Here is a 20502-nt window from a genome sequence, read left to right as displayed (position 1 = left end):
TCACGTTTCCAGATATTTATATGGTTTTGAGGAGTACTGTAGGTCGGCCAATATTGAATTTCAAATGGCATTGCCAGAGAAGGTTGTTAACAAGCCATGTAAGGAGTGTGAAAATGTAAAAGAAATCAAAGTTAAGGAAGAAAATGAACCAGAAATCAAAGAAATAAAGATTGAAGAGGAGGACAATATAATACCAAAAGAAGAAAAGCCTACTGATGATGATACTGAAAGAAAAGAAAATATTAAACCCTCTCTGGTAAATCAGATACTGTTCATAGTGCTGTGTCTTCTTTGGTACATTGTCTACACTGTCTGTAACATTTTCATGGTTAACTTACTATAAAATGTTATACTTAATTTCTTGAGCATTTTCCTCGTTAAGTGCTATTTTTGCATTTAAAATGGTTGTTCGCTGTTTTTGCTTAGTGTGTTAGGAATGGCAGGAGTATCTTAAAATAGCTAACGCATTTCTCAATATTAGTATTGGTTGGTACCGCCTTTTGCTAACAATTAGATCATGGAATTAGGTTGACAGTTTTTACTTTTGTTGGTTTAGTTCCTCTGATTTTTTTCTAGGGAAGTAAAAAGAATTTATTAGAATCTATACCTACACAGTCCGATCAGGAAAAAGAAGTGAACATGAAAAAAACAGAAGAAAATGAGAATCTGGAGGACAAAGATGAGGAGACAACTGGGGTAGATGAGTCCCTCAGCATAAAGGTAGAAGCTGAAGAAGAAAAAGCAAAATCTGGGTAAGAAATTTGTTTTTGGTTAACATGCATTTTTTGGCTGAATGAATTCTTGTAATTTGCCCTTTGTGTGTGTGCGTGTTTGAACCTAAATTTGACAAAATATAGTGTAATTGAGTGGTTTGCATTTAGTATGTAAGTACCATTTGCCTCCTTCAGAGACCCTACTAATGCAAATTTGTAGCAAAAGATCATGTTTTTGATCCATTCTTCTTGCTCTCATCATGGAAATTTATGAAATTTTGAGCTAGAAAAATACTTCTTACTACATTAAGCTCTGCTGAATAACCAGATAATAGAAATTTGGGAAGATGGCTTTCTGTATGTAATGTTTTCTAGATGGTATGTTGGCTCTAGATTTTAAGAGTTGTGTTCATTTCTTAAGCAAAAAATAAGAATGGAAAAGTGCTAATAATTAGCTTTCACCAGGCCTGGATTGTTATATTGTGTTTTCTGTGACAGTAGTAATTCCTCATTTTGGTCAGTTTGGAATGATGAACTGTTTATTCAGCAATGTAATTTATGCACTGCCAGTGGACCCCTGGATTTTGTAGATGATCTTTGGCATCTAGTCATCGCTGAGGTTTAAAAAAACCCTACACATCCCCATCGTCAATGGTCCGTTGAAATAAGTACAACCAAATGTTTTTGATCATTTTAGTGTTTTCTGAAATTCGGCCACAGCATGCACATAGGCAGGGAAGGGAAGCAAAATATGCTTTGCAAATTTAGGGAAAGGTACTTGTTTAGTATACCTTGTTATATATCTTTGTGTACAAATGTCTATATCAAGTACTCCTTACTGCTGTTGGTGATTATTTCAGCTATTAAGAAACTTAGTAAGTACGTAGCTTTTTGCCTAAAATCTCTTGATTATTTTAGTGTCCTCTGAAATTTTGGCTGCAGCATACAGATAAACATGGGAGGAGAAACCTGGGTTTAGATGAATATAGTCTAAGTGTTTTTTCATTATACTTGGTTATAGAGCCCTGTGTGCACGTGTATATTTCAAGGTACTCCTTGCTGTTGCTGGAGACTGTTTCAGCTCCTAAGAAACTTAGTAAGGATTCAGCTTTTTGACTAAAAATCTGATCTTTAAATTTGCATGTATTTCTGGAATATCTGCTGTGTGGGAGGCATTGTGATAAGCCTGTGTTTTCTCTTTGTCACTAATAATTATCTTATTTTTTCAAGTTGGTGTTTCAATGTATTTTCTGGTGTAAACTATATATTTTAGGTTTTAAAAAATTCTTCAACTATATGGCTTTTTAATTTACTACATATATTTATCAATGTATCATACTACAAACTGAAATTTTCCTAGCCCGACAGCACTAATTTGGTAGTGTTATGTGTTGGGAATGTCCAAGATTGATTTCTGAGTTTTATTAGGTAAGTGCAATAGAAAATTTGATAGTTATAAAGAATCATATGTGAGTATTTCTCTAGCATATAAAGTTTCTCTAAGTAATTACTAGTTACTGCCAGGAATTTGCCATGTCCTTTTTTCATAGTCTAGGTAAAGGAGATTAAATAAGTTAATTTAGGTAAAATACCCTGTTCAATGCCTGGCCCATAGAAAGTATTAATAAGTTAAAGTTGTTGTTTTTTTAATTTGTTCCATTGTATGAAGTGTGACATCAAACTGGGAAAATTTGATATTTGTGAATTCAGATGAAAAATACTGATACATTTGGTTTCCCAAAATAATAGTTCTTTAAAAGATGTGCGTGTGTGTGTGTGTGAGTGTGAGAGAGAGAGAGAGAGAGAGAGAGAGAGAGAGAGATCCACATCAACTTAATTTTTAAAAATCTATATGCTGATTACATTTTATACTTCCAGAAGGTATCATTGTTGGCATTCTATGTCTGATTTAGTGCGTTTTACCTTTGATTTTGCCAGTGAATTATTAGAGAAAGGAGTAGAATATTTTATTTGACTGATAGCAATTGTGTTGTTTGCTTCTTTAAACTTTAGTACACTTTTTAAGTGTTTTTCATTTGGTTGGTGTCTGAGGTTGACACTCAGTGTGAAACTTTTGTTTTTAATTTTTGATTGCTTTATTAATACAGAGTATTAGAGTATTACTCCAGATAAAATTAAAGACTGCCAGGCTGCACTAAAGTGGGATTGTGCTTACTGGCGTGAACCAGTTGTGCTCAGAGCATTGTGTAATGTAAGACACAATTTAGAAGTTGTTTTCATTTAAAAACTCTTAGATTTTTTATTCTGTGTCTCTCCTTTCTCTGATATGATCATTCTGAGGTACATGACAAATATCTTTGGCGCATAATAAACAACTTCTTTTGTCGTGGCCACTAGAATACACTTCCTTTTCTCCCTGATACACAGAGATACAAGTTTATGATTTACAAAAGGAATATCCTTTCCAAAAAAAGTCTTAACTGTTTTAATTTTTTAAATACATATAAACATTTATTTAAAGTTGTTAATAATAGTTTATCATCCAAAATACCCTCTCTGGTAATTTCTTAGATATTTTAGCCTTACTAATAATTATTTCTTCAGTACAGACATGTTCATGTATTTTTAATAATAGAGTTCTAGTTTTTTATCTCCAATTATAGCTGGTTTATTTAGGTCTTAATTTTGAAGTACCTATTCATTTGAATATAAATGAGTCTTTAAAAATAGAAGTAATTCTTGAGATTCTGTAGACTTTGTGATGTATTTCAGAGAAAACTGATGCATTTGTTACTTTTGTAAACTTACACTTAATTTCACAGACTGTTAGGCTTCCCTTCGCCCCTCCTGCCTCACAATGTAGAAGGAAAGAGGTAGGAGAATAAAAAAACATTTTAGCGTTGCTCGTATTACTATAGATTGTTTCTGTTGCTTACGTGATTGCATAATTAGGAGTGATAAAGTATGTCATGCTAAAAAGGTTGCGTATAAGATTATGAAACAAATGATCAGTGGAAAAGGCTTTTTATATAAATATTACATTCATGAACTGTTAAAGCTTAATTATGTAACTGTCATGTAGTTTCTGTTTTATAATCTTTATTTGTCAGCTCTAAAGTGATGGAGTCTTTTTGAGAGAAAACTATTGTACTAGATATAGACATAGTTTTTATCTGCTGTGCAGGGTAAATACATAGTATTTATCTTGGGACTAAATATAGTTGAATTTCGTATTGAAGTCTTTTAAAAACTAAATCTAGTGTTTGGAAGGTTTTCTCCAACTTGTTTAATATGGATTTGTGGCTAATATAAAATGAATGCGAATGCTCAGTTTTAAAAAGTGCACAATACTGAGAAGACTGAAATGGTTGCAGTGCTGCTTCTAGAATGATTTCACTTTTAGTTTTGTGTTACTTGGACTTGGCCTGTCTTACACTTATTTCATCGGAACTTCGAAGTTGAGAGAGTCGGTAAAAGACTTTATACGCGGTAAAGAAACAGAAATTGTAGCGAAGTTTAGAAGAATAGAAAGAAAAAAATGATGTGATATTGATGTGAAGTTAGTCAAATAGTCCTGTGAGAGGTAAAATCATATTTCAGTTAGCATAACATTTGAAATTCTGGTTGGAGCACCTTTTGAACTCAATAAGACTACTGTTGGCTAGTAAAAGTTTTTGTTTTCAACACCCCGGGGCTGGAAGTACTTGAATAAAAAATACTTTTTAGTCTGGAAATGGCTATGAGGTGTAAATGATTTGTGTTTTTGTCAACACGTTTGTGTAAAACACTTTCATAATAAACCATGAAAAAGTTGTTAAAGTTGACCTTAATAGTTTCTTATACAACTTCTCTTCTTCTGGCTGTTGGAAATTTTCTTTTAATGCATTTTTCAATCTTCATTTCCTCTAAATGTATTTCTCTATAACCACAGTCATCTTATACAGTTTTGGTTTTTAATGTTACATTGCAACCCAGAATTTCATGCACATGGAACCTGCCGTTCCCGGAGCAATCACAGCCACGATTTTTATCAGTTTATGTGGTTTGGAACTGAAAAGCTTATGAAGTGTCTTTTATTAACTGCAATTTTTTAAACCTTTCAAGAGATGAAACGAATAAAGAGGAAGATGAAGATGATGAAGAAGCAGAAGAGGAGGAGGAGGAGGAGGAAGAGGATGAAGAGGATGATGACAACGATGAGGACGAGGAGTTTGAATGCTATCCACCAGGCATGAAAGTCCAAGTGCGGTATGGACGAGGGAAAAATCAAAAAATGTATGAAGCTAGTATTAAAGATTCTGATGTCGAAGGTGGAGAGGTCCTTTACTTGGTGCATTACTGCGGATGGAATGTGAGGTAACTTGAGTTTCAGCTAGTGATTACTACCTAAAAACACTTCTAAAATAATTTTCTATTTTAAAAGTTAATTGACGAATTACAGACGTATTAGTTACTCTGATTGAGGTCATAGTACCATATAAAAAATCTGTAGATTTCAGCATGTAAATGCCTCGCTTAGTCACTTCCTACTTACTGTTTTGAATACTTAGAAGATACCCTTAGGGTCTAGAAAACTGATATCTATACAGTTGACTTTTATGTTATACATGAAGATTAACAGGGACAGCAACATTATTGCTGAAATGATAGAAAAATCTTTTTTTCTTTTAATTTATTTAAGTAGAAAAATCTTTTTTAAAGTTAAAAGAGTTTTGAGCTTCTTCATGTCTATGAGTTAATGACCGGGCTTCTTTCTCTCTCGCGTTTTCAACTGCATTGCCACAGTAACCTCTTCTTTGTAATCTGAAGTTGCCACGTGTCTTTCTTACAGGAGGCAGGGATTTTAAAGTCGTGATTTCTTAAGATGCATTAGCCATTTTAAGAGGGCCTTTATCTCTTCATTAACATCTCTTAGATTATAGTCTTGTTCAGAAGCCTCAGAAAGTCATTTGTATATTTGAGACGATATGGTGGAAATGCAATAAGCAAGCGTGCTTAACTAAAATAGGGTGCACTTTCTGACTGTTGATAACCCTAGGGATGAAAGGCAAGACTAAGGTTTGGCTTTAGGTGGTGTTCAGTGACTTCACTTCTTTTCTTACACAAGTTTTCTTTGGTTCATCCAGAGAAATTTTGTATTTGAATTTTATCCAAAATTGGCAAGTCTGTTTTAGGATCTGGTCACTTAAATTATCTTTTAAGAAAAACTATAAATTCGTTTTGGAATCTTTGACACTTTATTTGAAATGCAGCTTGTGATAGCGTTGTTGCCCTTGAAAAATTCACCACAGAAGTTAGAAATGGTGGTTTCGTGGTATGCCTAGTATCTTCAAGGAGGAATACAGTTCCCGTGCTTTTTATTTCAGTTGTATTCTGTGATTTAGAAAGGTGTTCGGAAAACATCATCTCAATTTCTGTTTCTTAGAAAAACTATATAGCCTCTGTTTCTTAAAAGTCCATTTTGTGTTGTCCTGCTGTGGCAATAGGAAGCTCTAGAAGCACGTCTAATCTGATTACCTTTCTTCCTTAGAGAAAAGTGCAATTCTGATCCATTCTGACGCTTGGAAGAAAATAACAATTTAAGTCATAAGGAAATGTTTAGAAGTTTTGTTTGGGGACTCGTTCTTTGTTATTTCTAACCAGCAAGTTTGGGATTTTAAGAGTACTTTTAATCAATCAGTGTTGTCCCGTAACATAAGCTTTTCCGAAGAGTCCGTTTTAACACCATGTGTAATTTATCCTTTTGTCTGTTGGCTCTTGGGCTGCTTTTGTGGTGCATGATTTTCCTTACCTGAAGGGCTGGCTATTAATGATCATGTTCAACGGAAAATACTGGAGATCTCAGATATAGCTGCTATAAGAATATTTTGCCCAGTTTTGACATTTAATCATTTTGATCTTCCTAAATGATCATCATAATATAAATGTCGAGGGAGTTCCATTTATGCCTGGAGTGTACATGTTGAATACGTTAGTTTAAAATTAGGAAGGAAAAAATTGAATCAGGAAAAATTAATAATCACTGAGTAATGCCCACAAGAGATGTAAGAGCCACATCATCTTTTACCTCTCCTTTCAGTTCTTCTGCCCTTAGTTTATATAATGAGGTGGTTTTTCTAGTGGCCTTATTAAATGCTTTGTATTTCGTGACAGAACTTGCACCATTATCAGGGCTTGATTATTTTCTATTGTTCCATTAAATAAAGAGGCTTAGTAAGTATAAGAATTGAGACATTCATAAAATGATTCTGCAAGTAGGACACAACTTTCTGTTTGTTTAAGAAAAGACTGAGTGAAGGAAAGAGTCATCTTTCCGTCGGAACACTTGGATTTTAGGGGCCAGAAAGACAATGTCAGTATTTTAGCTTTGAATTTGGTGAGGGGTTGGGATGGTAAGGGAAGACTTTAAATTGAGACCTTCAAGTTTTTAATAGTACAGAAAAGAAAACGAGACCTAGTTCAACAAGACAAGCTGATGTCACTGAGAAGGATGCCATCTACTCCTCACACCTCAAGCGTTTGTGTGGTCTGAACTTTCAAAAGAAGAAAACTAACCAACTTGACGAAGACCTGTAGAGTGAATCTCTTCATACTCCAGCAGCATAGAGAAAGCTGTACTTCTGTAGATTAGCAGTTAATTTTCATAGCCAGTATAACAATAGTCCTATTTCTCTCTGCAGTAATAACCAGAATCTCTTATTGATGAATAAGCAATAATTATGATTTTTGCTGCTCCTTCATGTCTGAAGCTAATCTAATGAGGACTGCAACAAATCCTCATCAGTTCTGCAACTGTGTTCCTGTGGTTTCAGTGATCTTCAGCTTGATCTTTGAATTTACACTTAAGAGATGTGAAATTAGACATGAAGATTTATGTATGAAGGTTCATGAAAATAGTTTTATCTTCAGTGGCAGTCATTCATTACTATAGCAATTTAGGAAACTTCTTATGGAGCTATTTGTGTGAGTTTTGTTTGATCTGAAAGGTCACTTTCCAGTAAACAGATTTTTCATAAAGAAAATAAGAGACTATCTTTCTTAGTTTAAAAAATGCTATTTTTCTGGTAATTTCTACATTTTACCTTTTTTCTAAAATGCTGTGTAAACCTTTCCAATGGTACAATTTTCATTTGCACCCCTGTTTCACATTTGAAAAATGTTAATTGTTGTTACACAAAAGAATAGTATTTGGGCCAATTTATTTTTACTACCACAAGAAGAAGACACATTTTTACAGGCTTACATCAGATTTACTGGAAATAGCCAGAACTCTGGCTCTTAAACCACATAATGGCTTATAAATGGCATAATAGTGCTACAGAATTTGTCAGGTGTGGTGACCATATATAAAACTATTGTCCAACACAGTAGACTTCACTAGGTTGCCATGTGCTTGGAGGAAGTCAGTGCTTCTTTATGAATTGTATTTGACTCTTCTAAAAATAGCATCCACTCTAGAAAACTGGCAAAATACATAAAAGTAGAAAGACAACTAGTAATATTGTAGTATGTTCTCTTGTAGTCTTTTAAAAGACATTATACTTTTTTAAAAATTATAATCACACTTCAGTAATTTTTCATAGTAGGCTTTCTGCTTGTTTTCTCTGCGTGATGTTCATGCTTTATGGAAGTTTTTAGTTCATTAGCTAATCGATCCCCTTTGTTCTCGCTTCTAAGTTCATGCCATAAACGTGGGATTGAGTTTTGAAAATAAAGTTACACTCTGAAATTCAGCTGCTGCAATCTCTGTTGTGTGTGTGTTGGGTTTATCCTCGTTCCCAAACACAGCCAAGTGTGTTACAGCTTTCTGGGCAACTTGGCTTGCAATTTAAAATGCATCAGTGTTTTATCATGTATTGAAGCTGATTTGTGTTTCTCCATTTCCAGTTTGGCTTTCCATAATCAAGGGGTTGGGAATTTGATTAGAGAATTTTTTTTTATATTAAGGCTCATCAAGTACATGAAAAGGATACCCTCAAGTAAAAGAGAAAGGGAAAAGCAACACTAAAGTTTCAGCTGTAAAATTTCTAATTAGCAAATTAGTTCTACTCCATTTTATAAGTTCTAGAAAACTAAAAATAAGATAAGTTATATTTAAAGATATTACTTGGCAATAAAAATGTATTTCATTTAAAAAATATTTTGTCTCTCAGGGTGCCTGGGTGGCTCAGTCGGTTCAGTGTCCCACTTCGGCTCAGCTCATGATCTCACAATTTGTGGGTTTGAGCCCCGCTTCAGGCTCTGTGCTGACGGCTCAGAGCCTGGAGTCAGCTTCGGATTCTGTGTCTCCCTCTCTCTCCACCCCTCCCCTGCTCACGCTCTTGTCTCTCTCTCAAAAACAAAACCAAAACATAAAAAAAAAAATTCTGTCTCTCGAAGCGAATTGGCTCCTCCTTTGAAGAGATGGGGGGCGGGGGACAACTAGTAAAACGCTTTCACAAATGGGTTCAAACCTACTGTGTGCTAACATTCAACTGCTTTTTAACAAACATTTATTCTTTTATTTGGCATATATAAGTTCAGTATCCTGTGCAAAATACTATGCTTGAACAGAGATACAAAGAAATGGTTCCCGTTAAGGCATTGATTGTCCAGATGAAGGAACTACCCCCCCACCCCCGCCCCCCAGGATTTACAACCCATCCATCCCACCACCCCTCCCTCCTAATACCCTCAGCCCTCCCCTTGGCTTACTTACCTTCAGTCACCCCTTCGAGTCATTTCTTTTGACCCCCACACTCTTCTGTTGCTCTTGTGTTGCTTTGTAATCCTTGCTCGAACACCAATTAAATCTCACACTCGTGCTCCTAGCCTGCACCTGTGCGGCTCACCCTGGCTGGAGAAAGCAAAATGACTTACTTTAAATTCATGACTGTGAACCTTAAGTGGCCAAGGTATGTCCCCCTTCCATCCCCTCTCTTACTTTCTCTGAAGACTATTTCATACTGCTTCTTATCTCCTCAGATACCCAGGATCTCTTCCTCATCCCTGCTTCGTAACCTCACTGAAAAATTGGAATGAGAGAATTTCTGCAGACTTCCACCTTCTTACCCGCCTCCCTTGCCACGCTCTGCGCCCGGTTGTTAGTCATCGGTGATCGGGCGCGCCGCTGTCTAAAGCCGGTCTTCTGAGTGCCGTGCCTTGTTGCCTAAATCAGAGCCGGGGCCTCAGAAGTTCTCCCTTTCTTCCCCCTCTCTGTCATCAGCTTCTCGCTCTGTTCTAACTCATTGTTGTCTGGACCTGCAGGGATTTCTCCCGTCTCAAAGCTCACTTGACCTTCCCCCTGCTTTTCCTGCTGTGCCATTTCTCTGCTGTATTTCTATCCAGCAAGACTATTTGAGCAGCCGACTTCTCTCGTGTTGTTTTGTGTAAGCCCACTCCAGTAAGGCTTTCGCCCGTCACACCTCCAAAACTGTCACCAGTGACCCCCATCTGACCGAATTCCGTCCTTCTTTCTTGACCTCTTGCTGCTTGCCTCAACAGTGGCATCTGACCCTGCTGATCGCTCCTTCCGTGACATGTTAAGTTGTGTTGCAGCTGCTGCAGCGGCAACTGTTTTTCTTGTTTATTTTCCTTTTCTGCCATTCCTCAGTCATCCTCTTTTGTCTCTTCTTGTCTTTGTGTGTTTTCTTCCTTATAATTGTGCCCTTTTATCCTTTGATACCCATTTTAACTTGTTTACATTCTATCTCTATTTTTCCAGCCCTAATTTGAATCACTTTTCTGATAACTGCATTTTTCTAAATTATTTCTCGGAGCCAAATGGTTTTGACCTTCTGGAATATAGCTTCCACTTAGGACTGTGGGGACCTCAGGACCACATTACTTCCCACTACAAAAGAGCATTTAATTTTTAAAACGTGAAAAGTAATCCCAATTCCATATTCATTCCATTAATATCCCTTACCACTTCTAGAAAAGTACATGCCTGTAAGTAGCAAATAAATCTTGAACTAAATTGGACCTCCTGGCAACCAAATAGAAGTACAGCAGGAGTTAAAATCCAGATCAAAGGAACTAGTCTACAAAAATGATACTTACAGAATACGGACACAAATGGGGGATTGGGACAGATGTGGCCTGGCTCCCTCACTGGAGCCTCTCAATGCTTTTATGTGTGGGAACTCTTTGTTTAACGTCCTGAGGCACTGTCAAGCTGTTTTCCACAGAGGCTACACCATGTTACATTCTTAGCAGAATTGTATTAGGGTTCTGGTTTCTCCAAATCGTCACCAACATTTGTTATTTTCTGTTGCTAAAAAAATGGTTATTATTAGCTAACTTAGTATCTCATTTTTTTTTTTCAATTTTTTTTTGAAAGGTTTATTCATTTTTCAGAAACAGAGACAGAGAGCATGAGCGGGGAAGGGGCAGGGAGAGGGGGAGACACAGAATCTGAAACAGGCTCCAGGTTCTGAGCTGTCAGCACAGAGTCCGACTCAGGGCCCAAACTCACAGACTGTGAGATCGTGACCTGAGCCGAAGTTGGATGCTTAACCGACTGAGCCACCCAGGCGCCCCTCATTTGGTTTTGGTTTGCATGTTTAGAATGACTAGTGATGCATACGTATTGGCTATTTGTATGTCTTTGGGGAAATGTCTGTTTAAGCCCTTTGCTCATTTTTGAATTGTTGTTATTGTTGAGTTGTAGGAATTCTTCATATGTTCTGTATATTAATCCTTTCCCAGATACATGGCTTGCAGATATTTTCTCCCATTCTGTGAACCCACAGAATTCACTTTTCACTCTCTTGATACTGTCTTTTGATATACAAAAGTTTTAAATTTTGATAAAGTCCTTATTCACCCATTTTTTCTTTATTGCCCATGCTTTCGGTGGTGTATCCTGGAAAACATCACCAAATCTGGTGTTGTGAAAATTGAGGGGCGCCTGGGTGGCTCAGTCGGTTAAGCGTCCGACTTCGGCTCAGGTCACAATCTCACGTTCTGTGAGTTTGAGCCCCGCGTCGGGCTCTGGGCTGATGGCTCAGATCCTGAAGCCTGCTTCCGGTTCTGTGTCTCCCTCTCTCTCTGCCCCTCCCCTGTTCATGCTCTGTCTCTCTCTGTCTCAAAATAAATAAATGTTAAAAAAAAAAAAAAAAAGAAAAAAAAAAGAAAATTGCCCTGTGTTTTCTTCTAAGAATTTTATACTTTGAGTTCTTTTTTTTTTTTTTTTAACGTTTATTGATTTGAGACAGAGAGAGTGCCCGTGAGTGAGCGGTGGGAGAGGGGGTGGGGTGGGGGAGGGGGAGGCAGGGAGAGAGGGGGACAGGATCCGAAGCAGGCTGTGCTGACAGCACAGGGCCCCGTGTGGGGCTGGAACCCACGAACCGAACCGTGAGATCATGACCTGAGCTGAAGTCAGATGCTTAACCGAATGAGCTACTCAGGTGCCCCTATGCTTTTAGTTCTAATACTTTAGTTTTTAATCCATTTTAATTTTTATAAAAGTATGCATGATAGTTCTTTTTTTTATGATTTTTGTCATATGAAGAGCCCGTGTCCTAATTAGCAGCCGAAATGGGGTTGAGAGTGAGACTAAAGTGAATCTGATGGGAAATACTCCTGATGCGACTTTCCTTCTACTCTGTCTTCTTTTGTCCCTTTAAGAATTTTTATGTCACTTCAGATTAATTTCTTCCATATTCATATTCCTTCCACCTTCAGAGTATTTTATGTCCTTACTTCTTTTTTTTTCTTTTACTTTCATGTCATCTGATCCCTACCATACTTTCATTGTGTATGCCAATGGACTTAGGAATGTTGATAAAAGAGTACAGAGTTGTTCTGTTCCTGTGCTTTAAAGTAATTATGCTGGTAATGATAGAAAGGAAAGCAAAACCGTCTTGGAAATTGTCTGCTTTATTGCTGTAGTGTGAAAGTTAATGAACTATAAATGAAGATCATTTGACAGGGGTTTACAAGTGAATATCAGCAAACTTGTTTTAGAAGGCTGGGAGGGGACATTGCTCCATTTTTGTTTTTGTTTTGTTTTGTTTTTGAGTTTATTTATTTTGAGAGTGTGTGTGTGTGTGTGTGTGTGTGTGTGTGCGCATGGGGGAAGGGCAGGGAGAGAGAGGGAGGGAGGGAGGGAGGGAGAGAGAGAGACAGACAGACAGACAGACTCCCAAGCAGGCTCCATGCTGTCAGCGCAGAGCCTGCTGAGGGGCTCAAACTCTGGAACCATGAGATAATGACCTGAGCCGAAATCAGGAGTCAGACACCCTACCCCTGTCTTTTTAACCAGGCCTTCCAATTCCCTTCGCATGTTCTTCCTCCTGTGTCCCATTCTTTATTTCTTGGTCCCTCATTGTCATCTTTTCCAAACTCTCACTTCCCTAACCCCCTGCCACAGTCCCCCAGCTTATTCAACTTATGTTTATGATGTAAAGCATATTCAAATTAAAAAGTACCATGGCAGTCAAAGGGCTGTGTTACCACTCATGTGAAAAATTCTTATGCAGTATGCAAATGATTTGTATCAGACAGTCATACATGCAGAGAAGATGAAAATAAAGTTTAAAAGCAGGGAATGAAATGGACATACAAATAGTTAAACTTTAAAAATAAGACTTTTGAGTTGACTCTAGTTTCTCAGTGCGAGTGAAAATAAATAGTTCCTTCATGAAAAAATATTAGTAACTTGGATATTTTGCACTCAGGTGGGCTTGCTTTCTTTGTATGTTGAACTTCGAATGTTCACTAAGTTGGACTTGTTCCATTCATTATTTTTTTGTAGATTGGCAGGTACGTTTAAGGTAAAAGGTAAATGTGGACCTGTTCATTTGGTGGTTTTGTAGATTGGTAGGTACATTGGTATATTTTTCTAACTGTACATAAATCCTAATCCTCTAAATTTATCAAATGTTAATAAAGTCAATATTTAAGGTACTTTTAAAAGTCAGTATCTGCGCCACAGTTGTTAACCATTTGTAGTGATCTCTATAAGCCTGATAGAGTATTCTGTGATGTGTTCTTAACATTACATATTCCCTCTGCCTAAAGACCTATACCTTTTTTCATTTGACAGACTTAAACTCTTTAGGAAAACCAATCGATATAATTACTATGCCATGCACTTAGGCTGTTTGTGTCAAATATTAAATATGATTATGCTATAATATTCAAGTTATTGTCATTCTGTTCTTTATTATGATGAACACCATTCCTGTGTCTTTGATGTGGATTTAACATGAAGTGTTACATGATGTGGAAATACGAAATGTTAATAGCATGCTTAGAATTTTATTTTTTCAATAAGATAATGCTTTTATTTTTGTTTTGTCATATCTTAAAGTACGTGACAGAAAGCATTAAATTGTGTTCAGTGAGTCTTTCATAAATTTTGATTTATATATTCTCTCAGATTAAAAATATATGTGTAAATTCAGATTATTATAGAAAATTCATAAAGTAGGTAAATATCGATACAGTGGCTTATAAAGTTCATGATCAATAACTATTGCTGTTTTTCATATGATTTCGTCTTTTTTCCTATTACAGTGTCATACTTACTTTTTTCTGTGATTTTTTTTTACTCTAACCATTAAGAGGGAAAATTTTCTTTCCTTGCTAAGATTGCCTAAATTTCCACTTTAGATGTAAGGTTTTTGAGACCTGAGTTTGTTGTATGACATGGATTACCTTTTTGTATAAAGATAGGCAAGATATAAAATGCATATTATTCAGCAGTTATTAAATGAGTCTATTCATTACAGAAAACAAAATACAGATGACTTTAATATTTTACCTAAATTAATGGTCGGGTTTTAGAGTTTCTCTTTTTTATAATCTGTATACATATAGTGAGCTTTTAAATATTATGGCAGTTTGGTTTTGCTTGTGAAATTATTTTTAAAATATCTTTATTATGCATGTAATTATTTTTTTTAATCTCTAAGGTTATGTCTTTTGGGGTACATGTTAATACACACTGATAATATTTCTTTGAAAGTGGTTTGGTTGGGGTTAAGAAGAACCCAAATCTAAATTGCTGTGGGCAACAGTAGCCATTTTGGTTTTCTTACATCTGGTTGATTAATGTTCTTTTCCATTTTTATTATTGCTAAGTGATTTCTTAGATGATTTGCCAACACATCCAAACAAAAATCAGAAAGCTGTGTTTCTCTGGTGAGAGCAAGTATGTTACGGTCTCTGAATGGTTCCTTCTAGCTTTGTGTGAATATTTTAATTCAACACATTTAAAAAATTCAAATACCTATGTGGCTTCTTTCAGAAGGTTTGTATTGGTACTTTTGTCATTACCGCCTAGGGTTGTGTTCTCGGTTTCGCTGTCAGCTCCTTGTGGGAAGAAGCTGTACTACACCATTCCCGAATGCCCAGTGCGTAGCTCCCCAGGAAGTCTTTATCAAACGAATAAGTCCCCGAGCGTACTTTCAGCCTTGGCGTTTCATCTTACTTTCTGCTTCCGGGGTCATCTGGTCCAGCTCCATCATTTTGTACAGAGCAGGGAGCAGACCTTTATAAGTTAAAGGAGTTGCTCGTGCATCTCTCCTTTCATGTTCGTTCCATTAGTTGAATATTCGATGGTCTCCATAGAAATCTCCTTAGGTACGCCATGCGTGTGTTCTGAAAATATTTTCCTTAATACTCTAGTTAAATACGAGATGAGATACCTGTGTAGGTTCCATACATTAATTACAGTGATTTATTGATAATTGAAAAAGTATGGTCTAATTACTGACAGACTTTATTTTCTAATTCAGTATTTTTTTAATTCAACATTTTAATATTTGTTTCAGTATTTGTTTTTCTTAGTTTCTCAGTATTTGCTTTTAAAGGGAAGAATTCAGTAATCCTCTTTTCTTTGTGCCATGCCAAACTCTATTTCCTTCTGTCACAGAGAGCTCCCTTACTATCTTGTCATCCTAATTTCTAAAGGTAATGTCTAATTAAAGGCAGCACAGTTTATATCAATAATGCAGACCATTGGTTTTCTTGACATTCTCTTAGGACTCTGTTGTTTGGATCAAAGGTGCAAGTCATTTTGTTCTTAGGCCCAGCGCTTCGCCTTCTTTCTCTCCTGGTTCTCAAACTACATTGTTACTAAATGTGGTAGCTGACGGCTACAGTCCTACCAGCCTTGAAGAGAAGTCTAGGTATTTAATGATAGAAAGTGGTTTCTCTGAAGACCTGTTACCCTAGATATCTGTTAAGTAGTGTTCTTCCTACTAGTGGAGAGACCCCATCAAAATATGTGCTCTTGATTCCTTCTGTGCTACTTAGAGCACACGTGGAGTCTCTTTTTAAGATACTGTATTAAAAGTCAAAGTTTACATAGAATAAACAGCATCAACTTCTTGTAGTTCTGAACTAAATGCTCTTCATTCAAGTCTTTATTCTTGGTAGTTGATAGGGAATCAGTATCTTGACCCACTAATATTACCTCTTTATTTAAATTAACTGGCACTCGGGGCACCAGGGTAGCTTAGTTGGTTAAGCATCTGACTTGGGCTCAAGTCATGGTCTTGCCATTAGTGATCTTGAGCCCTGCATCAGGCTCTGTGCTGACAGCTCAGACCCTGGAGCCTGCTTCAGATTCTGTGTCTCCCTCCCTCTCTGCTTCTCCTCTGCTCATGCTTTCTCTCAAGAATAAATAAACATTAAAAAAAAAAAAGAAAAACTAAGAAAAAAATAAATAAAAATAAATTAACTGGCACTAGTTAAAATAAAAATTGAGTTGGCCTCTTCCTTACATAAGTTAGTGTCTATAGGAAGTGTTGTGGGTTTTTTTGCTGTTTTTGTTGTTTTTTTTCCAGCACCAGTTTTTGTTTTTTCTCCCACATGACTTTATGTGTCTCTCCTTCCTGTTGTTTGAAAGTCCTCTGTATAGGAAATGGAACACTTGGATGATACTCTGAGTGATTATGTAAAGGGAAGGAACATTTCTTACTTTTAAAATACAATGATCAGTTTATTCGCTGATATTTTTTTCCCTTGTACGATTAATCAAGCAACTAAAGTGCTATTTAGAGCGTCATGAAGTTTTGAAGGATTGGTCTGGGTTAAGGTTTATGTCTGCAGTCTCAGCTTCCATTTGGTATAGGCTTTGGAATTTGAAAGCCCTCCCTTAACCAAAATCCCCTAATGCGGCTTTTCCTAATGCTGGTCTGTTACTCTTCTCTGTGCTTTCTCTGACTGGGACCTGGTGTGCCCCCAATCATTATTCTGGTATTGACCAGAATGTTTTAAGAGGCTGTCCCTTTCCCATTTTTCTCTAACTCCCTACCGAGTGCTTTTCTTGCAAGCCTATTGTTTGCAAAGTCCCATTTTCTTCCATGGTCAGAGTTTTCTGAATCTGTGAACTAAATTCATTGGTTTTTAAGGCACGATCTAGTTCCAGAGGCTATTAATTATAATAGCAATAATAATATTGTGTCACTACATTTTATAAAAATGGAGAATAAATCTGGTGCAGGAAAGAAAAAAAGTCTACAAGAATAGTATCAGAATGGGGGAATGCCTGAGCAGACAAAAAGCACTGAGAAAGTAGAACAGAAAGAGGCAAATAATGGAGAAAAGAAATTAGCTAATACTTATAGGACTATAAGTTACCATGGAATGACTTCAATAGGAAGTGTATCTAAAGAATTTTCCAAGGCATCTCCCGAAGCCATACAGAATATTCATTATCTTAAAACGAAATTGTCATCCAAAATAGTGAGACCATAGTGTTTAATTACTGTGGTTCAGATATTTTAGAAGTGTGTGTAGATTGTTTCATCTAATTCTGGAATTTTCTTTTTTTGTTTTCTGCTTGGTCCAACAGTCTTTCCCCGTCCAAACTCGCTACTTTAAGTTCTTCTGATAGCCAGTCTTCTTATAGCATCCTTACTTTGTAATTGGGTGGAGGAGAAAATGATTTACCAGATAGCATCTGTAAACTGAGCTTACGCAGTGGGCATCAGCCTGTACCAAGGGGGTAGCCATTGTTTTATTTATGTATCTGTTTCTCCTACCCTGTTCCTAAGAGAATTTAAGTAACATCCATTATCTCTGAGTCATAAAGAAGTCTTCCTCTATCACAGTGAACATTTCAACTATGGAGACAATAACTTTTTTTTTTTTTTTTTTTGCTTGTTTGATGTATTTGGTGCTCCATGTAATGTATGCAAATATACAATATCTCATGGTGGTGATCCTAAGTCGAAAGCTACTGTTTTGCTCTAATTTGAAATATAATTCATGTCAAAAACCCAAGTTGAATAGAGTAGTGTTTTTACTGGTAGTGAAAAATGTCTGATACTGTACAACTAACTACATAACAGATGTCTTCAATTAAGAAAGCTAAAAACTGTGATATCTTTGTTTAGCTCATGTGGTGTTATGTAGAACCATCATGAACTACCTTTAGTTATCTCATAAGAAGACAGGAAGCTTGTTTTGTTTTCTTTTAAACAAAGTCCACAGCAATGACTTCCATAACTATATCCAAATCAGAGCAACTTCTGGGAATTTATATTCAACTTTGCTGAGGGCAGAGATATTTTCTGTTCATTTTCCACCTTCAGTCCAAATTTGGTAGGAACTAAATTGCTTTCATCTCAAGCATAATGCAGTTTTCAGTATTCCTGGGCAAGTTAAAAGTACTGTAAATATTTAGGTAGGTGCTACTGTGCCAGTATAAATACCAAAAGGAGTGTGTTAAGTAGAATAATAATATTTGTTTAAAAATTTTTCAAAGTACTTATCATATATTTGATTCTCAAAAACTATATGATATGCAGTCTTACTTAATTTTTTTAATACAGTCTTATTTGGTACAGATTACACGAGGTCTGATGTTGAGAGTGGCTTGGCAAGGGCCACATAACTAGCCAGCAGGGATTATGTAAAGACTTGTCTAGAACTCATTGTGTTCTTCCTTATTCTCTGTAATTGTTCTGACCCTCAACAGCTTCCAGCAGATACAGACATAATCCCTTGCGTGCGGTTGTCCCTCAGCTTCACCACAGCCAGTAGTTTGCACCAGCCAGTGTCACTTTGCCTGGGAGTGGCTGTAGGCATACTTTCCAGGCCTGCTTTAGAGCAAGAATATAATTTATTCGTCACATAATGAGCCAAGTCATTTACTTCCTGACTTAGGGCCTTTATTACTTCATTTAGTGCCTCTAATAATGAGGACATTTTAATTTAAAAGCTCATTTTCAGTTCATGTTCTGGAGTTAAAAAAGTCAGTGAGTTTTCCATTTTCCATTTCTTCTTTTTAAACATAAAAAGAAGTTAATTTGTTTTTAATATTTCTTCTTTCTAGCTGAGTTTTTACAAAAATAAACTGCCGTTCTTTTTTGTTTTAAAGAAATAGCTTTATTGCAGTCAGTAGTAAGTTGCACCCTGTGAAACTGACACAGGCTGTCAACATTGAGTGGACAGGCCATCGGCGCTGTTGACTCTTAGCTGCCTGTCCATGTAGGAAGCATCTCAGAATACTGAAAAACTTGGCCAAGTAATACTTTCCTAGTGTTTTATGAGAAGGTTTTTTTTGTTTTTTTGTTTTTTTGTAGGTGATTTTGCATTGTCCGGAAGTTATAATATTATGCTCTCCTATCACATGATGCCATGTAAAACTAGAGCATGTTACTTAGCTTCCTGATGTGTCTAGAAAAAAACCCTAAAACAAACCTGTCTACTGGCTGCTTAAAAACAAAACAAAAAGACAGAAAATATTGTGGTTTCTTTACAGACAAGTTTGGTTTCTCTTTGGTGTAGCAGACTCAGGAGTGCCAGTTTAGACCTCAGGAGGTCTTTCTGGTCTCGGCTCAGCCAGAAGCTGACATTCTGTCCTTGGGCAAATCACTTGATCTCTCTTTTGGGGCCTTGGTAGCTTTATTCATTGAACCAGGAAGTTGAGCTAAATGGTCTCCAAGGTCCTTCCCTGTTCTAAAATGTTACGATTCTATTTATGAATTTTTCTTTAATATGGCATAGTTCTGTGATGTTTTGCATATTTATATTAATTTCCTTTCATTTTAGATATGATGAGTGGATTAAAGCAGATAAAATAGTAAGACCTGCTGATAAAAATGTGCCAAAGATAAAACATCGGAAGAAAATAAAGGTAAGTGCTTACTTTGCTAAAAGAACTTTTTTTCCTACGTGATAGGTGTTAATTGCAGAAATTTTCCTCCAAAATGATGCCATCAGTGTTAGTAGAAATGAAAACGCTCTCTTAAAACAGCGAATTTATCAAGTGCTAGATTTGGGTACAATCGATATTGTCACCTTATGGGAAGGTATTTTGGAAATGATACTTTGGAAAAATGATCTCTTGAGGCTTTTGTAGTTCCGACATCATGTAAGGCCACCCAGCCAGATTTCACTTATTTCAATCCCTTTTTGCCCCTCTCATCTCCAGCTAGGAGCCATAAAATAGTATGTCTGGGAGCCTGGCTTAGTGTGAGGGCTGTAAACTATTCAGAGGAAGAAAAGAAGGTATCTGAAGGCGGACGAGAGCCTATCTGTACCTTCTCTTTTTTTCTCTTCATCTTTAGCTGACTGTATTAGCAGTAGCTTAGGATGTGTTCATAGGACTCTGTGAGCCATACTGTAGATGAACCATGGGGACTCTATTAATGAACTTGTATGGAAATTACTGTTACTCTTATGTATGATAGATTTACTCTTATATATTCTAAGACTAAATCTTTTAAGCGTTTTATTAGAAAGTTGACCATTCATTAGGTAACATATAGTTGAGGTGCTTAGTAGTTCTTCTGAAATTCAGTCTTCATATTCACAGTGAAGAACTGTTACTTTCCTGCCACTGGCCCCAAATAGTGCAAGCTTTCCCCCAACATAGTTACTCTTT

At 36.4% G+C, this 20502-nt stretch overlaps 1 protein-coding gene across 3 annotated transcripts in view; it reads left to right on the top strand.

The window, feature by feature from the left end:
• Positions 1-20502, top strand: part of ARID4B (AT-rich interaction domain 4B) — a 152225-nt gene that overhangs the window by 107286 nt on the left and 24437 nt on the right. For 2 of the 3 annotated variants that reach the window (XR_009252140.1, XM_058696194.1), the window contains exons 15-18: positions 13-256; positions 577-752; positions 4779-5030; positions 19668-19752. Coding sequence is in view for 2 of the 3 variants with exons in the window: in XM_058696194.1 (XP_058552177.1) it covers positions 13-256; positions 577-752; positions 4779-5030; positions 19668-19752 (757 nt within the window). In the remaining variant the exon portion in view is untranslated. The remainder of the gene's footprint in view (positions 1-12; positions 257-576; positions 753-4778; positions 5031-19667; positions 19753-20502) is intronic. The other variant, XM_058696195.1, reaches the window with a different exon arrangement.

Source organism: Neofelis nebulosa, chromosome 13 (assembly GCF_028018385.1).
Source record: "Neofelis nebulosa isolate mNeoNeb1 chromosome 13, mNeoNeb1.pri, whole genome shotgun sequence".
In the NCBI taxonomy this organism is placed as follows: domain Eukaryota; kingdom Metazoa; phylum Chordata; class Mammalia; order Carnivora; family Felidae; genus Neofelis; species Neofelis nebulosa.
This window is presented reverse-complemented; position numbering and strand designations above follow the sequence as displayed.